The sequence below is a fragment of the Nelumbo lutea genome, chromosome 5 (genome assembly GCF_056320005.1).
Source record: "Nelumbo lutea isolate HS-2025 chromosome 5, American lotus-T2T, whole genome shotgun sequence".
NCBI lineage: Eukaryota > Viridiplantae > Streptophyta > Magnoliopsida > Proteales > Nelumbonaceae > Nelumbo > Nelumbo lutea.
Genome location: NC_142688.1, coordinates 34,393,960 through 34,403,235, shown reverse-complemented (window position 1 = coordinate 34,403,235; position 9,276 = coordinate 34,393,960). Strand labels below are relative to the sequence as shown.

The 9,276-nt window shown below is 39.3% G+C and overlaps 1 protein-coding gene across 1 annotated transcript; it reads left to right on the top strand.

Moving 5' to 3' along the window:
• The first annotated feature begins 1,784 nt into the window (after positions 1-1,784).
• LOC148851615 (histone H3.2) lies at positions 1,785-2,514 on the top strand. The gene has a single exon (XM_088945544.1). The coding sequence runs from the start codon at positions 1,887-1,889 to the stop codon at positions 2,295-2,297; it is 411 nt and encodes a 136-aa protein (XP_088801670.1). The 5' UTR covers positions 1,785-1,886; the 3' UTR covers positions 2,298-2,514.
• The last annotated feature ends 6,762 nt before the right edge of the window (positions 2,515-9,276 follow it).

Below are 9,276 nucleotides of genomic sequence, written 5' to 3'. Positions count from 1 at the left end.
ACAGTTCAACGGCATAGCCATTGCGCGGTTTGAGTAACATCAATGGGGTGAAGTCCAGGCAGGCCAACATGGTGAAATGGTTCCATCCCATAAATGGACACCAACATAGGCAAGACCCGGGGTTGACCAGGTGAGCCCATGAACTGGTGGAGAAGTGGATGGCATGGGACACAGACGTGCATTCACGTGAAGACCACTGTCGAGGTCGACAATGGATTGAGTGGGGGAGCCTGTGACGGTCTGACACAGGCTTAGCCTTGCCTACTCTTAGCAGGCTTACGTTAGGGACATGCCCGTCAGTTTTGCCTATAAGATTTTTGGGAGAACTGATGTCATCTTTAGGCAGACCACCAGAAGCTTAACGTACTCTTTGAGGAGGGGTGGTCGACCTCCTTGGGTGCCTAACCTTGGCACTCCTAGACTTTCATCCCCTTGCGGGGCGGCCCTGGTTAACGGCTAGCATGGCTACCAGGGTTCCTCATGGGCGCACATTTGCTCATGGGGATAGTGTTGGACCGACACTGCGCTACTGATACTCAAGGGAGGTTTGGCATGCGGGCTTGGCTCAAGCATGACCCTTCACCACGCCAGTCCCTTGCCCAAGCTGAGTGAGTTATCCCATTGTCTCTAGTGCATGGGTGTGCTCCAGCCCAAGCAGTTGCCTATCATCATGGCACACAGGTGCCTGTCATCTTTGGCATACAGGAGACCCCTCATATCGGTGCACGGTCGCCTTGCATTATGGTTGTCCCCTTTTAGCACGTAAGCGGCGCCTCCCATGGACCGATCTGAGCCAAGAAAGTGCCCCAACCATTGGACTTGAGGTCATGATCCAGTGCTACTGACTTTGGTGGAGCCATCCCATCAGGCAACTCTTAGCCTCTATGCGTACAAAGGCTTGCCCTGGCCTGTCTTGGCCAGGACGCCGCATGGGTTTCTTCCGCTGTAGAACTACTCCCGTGACAGCGTGGCACATTCTCCCAATGCACGAACGGGGCCCTAATTAAAGATGCCTGGACACAAGCCGAGCTCTTGATAGATTCGGTCCCGGAACCAATTAGAGAAATCATGGACCCAGACCCTATAATTTTGGACCTAGAAGTAAACCGATCAAGAAAGTTGTGAAGAGAAAAAAACCGATGTAGTGCAACCGGCAGCCGGACGGCGAGAGATGAATGATGGACTATATGCAGTTCAGCAGTTGCAAATCAGTGATCAAATCAGCAGATGTAGCCAGAGTTGACTCTTGACGGACGGTCGGATGAACGGTTGCCGGTCGGAAGAATGAGAAGAGAAACTGAGAAAGACTCGTGTCTGTAACTTCTATTTTCTGGTTTGTGTGATTTGCTTCCGGCCTCCACTCTCCAAGACAGCAATACTTCTTCAGAATGAGAAGAGAAATTGAGAAAGATTTCAGTTCAGAGACGAAAAGGAATTGTCCCATCAGGACATGTTCTAGAACCAGAATCGGTCCAATCTGTATGGGTCCATCGAGTGACCCGATTCATTGCGGCTATGGCTCTGTAGGGCGCAAATATGAATTCCTAAATAACCCGTTCTCTTTGAAGCAATTAAAAATTGAAGAAACAGCTTTTAAAGATCCACGAAAGAATGAAAAACCAGAGGTCCCAGATCGCGATCCGTGTACTCTGAAATAAGACAATCCTGACCGTTTCTTGCATTTTAAATCCAACGATCATAATATACTCGCGCCACTTTTCCGAAAATTTAAAAGATTTCACTCCTTGCCAGGTTACCTATAAATATTACCAGGCTCCAGGCAATCATACTCAGCCCCAGTCGAGCCCAAACCATTTCTGCCATCATCGATTGCACTTCGCCCAGAAAAGGAAACCCTAATTCATTTTATCCCTTCATTCTTGGAAATGGCAAGAACTAAGCAAACTGCGAGGAAATCCACCGGAGGAAAGGCCCCAAGGAAGCAACTCGCGACGAAGGCCGCTCGCAAGTCTGCTCCGGCGACTGGAGGAGTGAAGAAGCCCCACAGGTTCAGGCCTGGAACGGTGGCTCTTAGGGAAATCAGGAAGTACCAGAAGAGCACTGAGCTTTTGATTCGAAAGCTTCCTTTCCAGAGGCTTGTTCGTGAGATTGCGCAGGACTTCAAGACGGATTTGAGGTTCCAAAGCAGCGCCGTGTCTGCTTTGCAGGAGGCAGCTGAGGCTTATCTGGTTGGCTTGTTTGAGGATACAAACCTATGCGCCATTCACGCTAAGAGGGTTACTATTATGCCCAAAGATATTCAATTGGCTCGGAGGATCAGAGGGGAAAGAGCTTGATTTTGTTCAATTTCTCTCTTTTATTTCCTTTACCATCTGAGTTTATATGTATCTCTCCAAAAGGCTTTAACTACTTGTTTAGATTTGTGTGATACTCTAGAACGAAGAATACAAGGACTATTAGCAAATTACAGAATCAAAAATATTGTTCAGTGTATTTAGTTGTCGAAGTGATGTTGTTTAATCCATTAGTCATGGTTTGTTTGGTTATTCTCAATTTTTCTGATGTTGCAATTTCCAAAGGATTAAATTTGAGATAATTCTTATGCATTATTTTTTGGGCAATTTAGAGGAGTATTTTTCATTGAAATCAAGATCCAACGTATTGTAAACGACTCGTGAGATACTCCATATCCGGAATATCGTGATACCTTAACCCCTTGCTCAATATAATAGAGGGAATGTAAACGCAAAGATGTAAAGTTCAGGGAACGTCAGCACTATGTCCTTATCATTTTCCTTTGTCAGAAACTACAGAATAGGTTTAATTTTCTTTTGCTAGGTTGATTATGGACAAAACACAAACTCAATTTTAGATTTTCTGCTTTGGTGTTCAAAAAGTGTTGATTTTAGATTTATTGTTTTTTTTTTTAATTCTTTTTACCGAATGCTTAAAACATTAGCCGATTCAGTTTTATTTCCCACGAACCAAATCTCAAAAGCAGAAATTTATCTAAATGGGGCTAATTAATCTATGCAGGCGCGTTGTACTGGTTATAATGTTATATGTGTTTCTTATTTCTTGTGAGTAATGTCTTTTTTTTGGATTTTGAAAGAGGGGAAAGTTAGTTAATGGGATTTTAGTTCTTATTGTTCAAGAATCTTATGTTCTTTTTTTAAATTTATGTGAGGATTGAAGAAAGTTTATTTTTTTGGGTATACTCATCTCCTAGGTGGATAAATAATTTTCCCACCTAGGGGGAAATTGCCAACACTTGAATGGGACAAAAATGCCCATTTTAATAATGAAATTTTATGGATAAAATGGTCATTGCCTTATTTACATGAGAAATAAAAGAACATGGATAAATGCACTTACCCGAGTAAGAGTTTCTCAGGAAAAACTTATTCCAATAACTTCGTTTACCCGAATAAGTAATTTATCGAAAAGTGAATAAGGCTTAAATCTCACCATGATTTTTCAGTACTTCTCTTAAATTTATTATAATTTTTCAAAATGTCTAAGAACCCATATCAATAATTTAACATTAAACAAATTAAAGGGTGTTAATAGGTTACCATTTTGACATTTATTATGTTTGACCCATTTTTCTATATTTCTAAATATTCCGGTCATTATTCCACTCAAAACCCATTTTGTATCTTCCTTACAGTACTTTCAAACAGTACAATGAGAACAAAATGTCTCTCAATAAATAAAAATCTCATATATAAGGCAATTAAGTGCTTAAGGGTATTTTAATCATAAAAATATGTTAATAAGAATGATTGGCCATTTAAGGGCAGTTTAGTCATGAAAATTTGCATTTGTTATGATGTAGACGACTTCTGTCACTGTACAGTGCTCTAACGGATGTTGATAAGTTAGATTAGTGTAGGAGAAATGCGAAAAGTCATTTTATTGATTTTTTAATTTAATTTTCTAAAGTACTTATTGACAGTGCTGTGTTTCATCAAAACCATAGAATCTATGAAATCATTGGCTGAGAGAACACATCAAATTGGTTTTTTAATTAAAACAGTGGTGTGTTTCATGGGGGGGTTCGCAATTCGCAACTACCACCGGGTAAGTTCTTACCTTCTCGGTTCCTAAGGCCTGCAAATTCAGAAGCGACTACCGGCCAGCTTATATAATCACCTGGTAGAGTTCTGTTAATGGGCATAGCCAACTTCTGAGGCAGACTTCTTGGTATTGATCAGAATGGGTACTCCCCAGCAGCAGGAAAACGACTCTACCCCGAAGCATTCATTTTTCAGGATGCCTTCGGTTTTGAAGAAGTTTCTGAAGGTTCTCAACAGAGACTACACTCACGAGACTCGGAATGTGTTGTTGCTGGTGGCAGCGCTGATCGCAACCGTGAGCTTCCAAGCCGGAGTCAACCCTCCCGGAGGTGTTTGGCAGGATGACGACGGCGGCCACAAGGCAGGAAGATCCATCTATGCTGATCATCCGGTCGCCTTCTCTCTGTTCTTGATCGCTAACACGTTGGGTCTGTCTGCGTCCATCAACATCATTGCCTATCTCACTTATGGATTCCCTCTGTACATGGAGGTTCTTATCGCTATATACTCCATGATCGGTACTTATGCCTCTGCAGTAGTTGCAGTCACACCCAAGGGATCGGTCAAGTTTCGCTACATCTTGATCGCGGCTGCGATACCTTACGCTCTACGGTTTGGAAAGCAGCAGTGGTTCTTCAAGGAGGACACGACAAAGAACTCACAGAAAGGTCCAGAACACTGCTCAGATCATCGGCCAGCAGAGCCAAGCGGCCCAAGCGAGTGTGAAAACTGTAAGGTGGTTAAGGAAGTTCCTACCAGCAACAATAACCCGGAAAGTGCTTAACTTTGATGTCTAGTTGAGCTGCTGTTGGGTTCCGGTCTAACTCTTTCTCTTTCTCTGGGCTTTAATTACAGTTTGAACGTTTGATTTTTCTTCTGTAATTCGTCCCTTTTTAGTGTAATCAGCCTGGTTTGTGTCCATAGAAACAAGGAGAAATATATTTAAAAATTACTGCTTTTTCATTATTAATGAACAAGAAAATCTGAAACATTGCTTTACGAGAGAGAGAGAGAGATGCTCAAAGCCGAATTGCCATTAAATTCAAACTGAAGCAAAACTGGTTCTTGGGTGGAGAACCCAACTAACCAATTTGGTTGGAGCTTGAATTGCAATCTAATATTCTAATCAAAGCATTCAACATGCATTCGGTTAAAGAAATATAATAATTAGGACAGCTATTTTGTGAACAAGAATATTAAAAGATCGATTAATAAAACAAAAGTTCACAGAGAGAAAGAAGAATTATCCTTTATTCAGAATCGATGTTTCAACTTGTGTCAGACCAGGGTGGTCGCAATTGCAATGCATCGGTGCGTGGGGGTGTCTCTATGTCTATGTTACAACTTCCAAGTTCCAACATAACAAACCCCTTACATGTTTAACCTTGAACCATCAGTGTGGCTTTATCGCCCAGTCATGTGAATTAGGACCAGTCCTGTCGCCCTTAGAAACGCGGAAGTGTTATAATACCTACATAAATAAATAAATAAATAAAGGTTAAATTGCATATTAGTAATTTGGGATTAGTGTCATGCCCAAACATTATACTATCAAAATTAAATAAATAAATTACATATTAATACCTTATACTTTAAGAGTAATTTTGAAACATGCTATTGTAATACTTGAACGATATTGGCTTCAATAAAAAAAAAATAGTATTACTTAGGGCATATTGGCTCTGAAGTCTGATATCTGAAAATGCAATAATTACATTAAGAAATATATTGGTATTGGTGAAAATTTCTTTCCTCTGAATTCTGAATGTTGATAATGTTGTTATGAACTCTGAATTCTAAATTTTTAAAATCATCAAATATCCATTTTGATCCTGTATATTAGAGTTTTTATTTGTCTTTTTTAGGGTATCATTAAAACACAAAAAATTGTATGATGACACTTTAAGAGATAAGATATAAGAGGAAACGAACAACCAATTTACTTTTATAGTTAAAAAATTCCTCTTAAGAGATAAGAGTTAAGGGGAAACGAAAAGGCCCTTAACCTATACATGATAATAACATAATGTGTCATTAACCTATAAATCCCATATGACTAATACATCCTAGAGGTTATTTTTTATATTTTATTTTGAATTTTTTTAAAATGATGACATTATAGATTCGCCTGGTGGTGATAGGCCAGGTCTAGCGTGTATTTTCGTAAAGATATAAGCAATATGTCATTGATATATGCTAGCTTCAGTGTTGTCCATTTTTTGGTTAGGCGTCAATTCATTTTGGATTTTGGTCACTAAGCCATGGATCATAATGGTTCAATTGGTGGAACAATTCAAATTAACATATCTCTCATATTTATCCTTAATTATTGTAATACAAGCATACACTCTACCGAAAGGTCATGCCTTCGTATGACATCACTAGAAGGTGATCGATGACTTGGTCCTCAGTCTCACACTGCCAGATTACCATTTCAACCATTTCCAACAGACAAATTCAACGTTTGAAAGAGTCAAGGAAATATATAGAAGTAGCAATTGGGGGTATTACTTTTATATTATATTATGATAAAAGAAATAATCTGATTGATTTAAATTTCCCCATTAAGGGTCCATTTGGTTCGCAGTTAAAATTGAAATTGGAATGATTCATTCTCATAGTCTATTTGGTTCATCAGACAAAATGGGAATGGAAATTGAAATTGAAATCAACAGGAATAGAATTATTCATTCCCATGGAAGGGGCAGGGAATAGCCATTCCCTCAAATGGGAGAATGCCATTCCAATAGAAATGGAAATGAGATTCCAATTCCATCAAACCAAACAGTTGGAATCAGAATAGCCCATTCTAATTCCGATTCCAAACCCCTATTCTCATGAATCAAATGGGGCCTAACTATTCTAAATAACCAGCTTTTAGTTATACATGAAAAGTAATGATCACCAGTCAAGGTTCCAACTAGACACAATCTATATAGTTGAGACTGCTCTTACGTATAACCATTGTAAATAAGCAAAGAGGGAGTAATCCGGGGTCGGACTTGGTTAGGAACTTCAGTGGTTTGCATGGCCTTACCATGAATAAACTTCAACTCGATGGGCATATCGTGTATGTTAAATGCGGATGGATGAATAAACTGGGCACAACTTGTTATAATAAATTCTCCTGGCAGATCCACCAGCTGCTTCAACCGCTTCCTTTGCCCTAGTTGTCACCTAGGCACCTGCAACACCCATGTACATTGGTTATAATTGTGTGAATGCATGCAGAAAGTGAAGGGGCATCACTGTTTTAGATTTAACCAGTGAATACAACAAGGTGAACCTTCTTACATTTTAGGTAGGAGACAAGGACAGTGGAGACGTAAAAGTAACTATTAGATTGATTTGATCAATTAATTGGCTTGAACCAAGAACCTAGGGATATGTAATATCATATGCATTAATTTTGTTGAACAATAATGATGTACTAAGAATATGTTAGATATAAAAGTGATGTATAAGATGGATGTCAACCAGAAAAATAATTGAACCCATCTAAAACTTGTATAAACATCATAGCAATACAAGGATAATTATAAATCCCTTCTCTAATGACCCTTGATTTCATCAAAGTATTTAACTCCCTCCCTGTAAAATATATCTAATTGTGACCTCATTAAATAATAATCACAACCTCTAAGGACCTCTCCCAATACCTATGTTCCATCCATTAGCATTAACAAGAGTCATCTTCAACCATCAATAATTAGGGCCTCCATGGGATACAACCCTAAGGCCTATGGCCAAAGAAGACAGCCATTGCATTTGCTTATGGAATGATCTTCTTCAATGGGAACACCACATATGAGTGGTGTTTATAGTGCTGTAACAAAATCAGTTTTATGCAAAAAGGTTCAAATGCTCCTTTGTGCAAGGACAAATTGAATATCTTGGCCGAAATGGTGGGTATAGACCTAGCTAAGGTGGAAAGCATGGTATTCTGGCCCAAACCAACTAATGTTAAAGCTTTGAGAGGATTCTTAGGCCTAATTGGTTATTATAGGAAGTTCATTCAAAACTTTGGAGTCACTAGCAAGCCCTTAACAGAACTGCTCTAGAAGGATAATTTTCATTGGACTGAGGCTACTAATAAAGTCTTCAAGTCCTTGAAGAAAATCATGGTCACCACTCTTGTTCTTGCCTTACCTGATTTCAAAAAAGAATTTGTGGTAGAGATTGATGCATGCCACTCAAGCATTAGTGTTGTCCTTATGCAAAATGGAAAGCCATTAGCATATCTCAGCAAGGCATTAAGCCCCAAGAATTTGGGCCTCTGTATCTATGAAAAAGAAATCATGGTAGTAGTTTTTAGCAGTCACAAGATGGAGGTCTTACCTATTGGGACAATAGTTTACTATACGAACTGACCATCAAAGCTTAAAATACTTGTTAGAACAGAAATTGTCTATTACTCTACAACAAAAGTGGCTTGCTAAGTCATTGGGGTTCAACTACAAAATTAAATATACGAAGGGAGTGGAGAATAGAACTGCTGCTCTTTCTAGGCTATGAACAAGATGATAAAGCAAAAGAACTCATTGCAACCCTTCGCATTAGTAAAAATGTTGAATCCCACTATCAATATCACTAAGGCATTTTGCAGTACTAAGGCAGAATTTATGTGGGCTCTAGCAACACCCTAAAGACACAAAATTCTTAATACCCTACACACTTCAGCTATAGGGGGCATTCAGGCATGCTACAATAGGATTAAGTCTCTTTTCTATTGGCATATCCTAAGAATAGATGTTCAAAAGTTTATGACTAAGTGTGATTTATATCATTAAAACAAAGAAGAGATTGTCCCTTATTTGGGGTTGCTTCAACCACTACCTATACTCTATTAGTCGTGGAGCCATATTTGCATGGATTTTGTCAAATGACTTCCTAAGTTAGCAGGCAAAGGCACCACCATGGTCGTCATTGATAGGTTTACCAAGTATGCCCACTTTATTCCATTGGCACATCCATTTTCTATTGAATCCATTGCTCTCTTATTCCTATATCACATCCGCAAAGTTCATGCATTACCCCAAAGCATTGTCACAAATAGAGACAAAATCTTTATTAGTGGATTTTGGAGGGAACTCTTTAAATTGTTAGGGACTCAGGCCCATTTCAATTCATCCTAGCATCCTCAAATAGATGGACAGGCTAAAAGACTCAATAGGTGTTTGGAAACATATCTCTGATGCATGACAAGTCAAAAACCTAAATAGTGGTGCAAATGGTT

Coding starts and splice junctions, on each gene's coding strand:
- LOC148851615 (XM_088945544.1), top strand. CDS start 1,887: ATGGCAAGAACTAAGCAAACTGCGAGGAAATCCACCGGAGGAAAGGCC.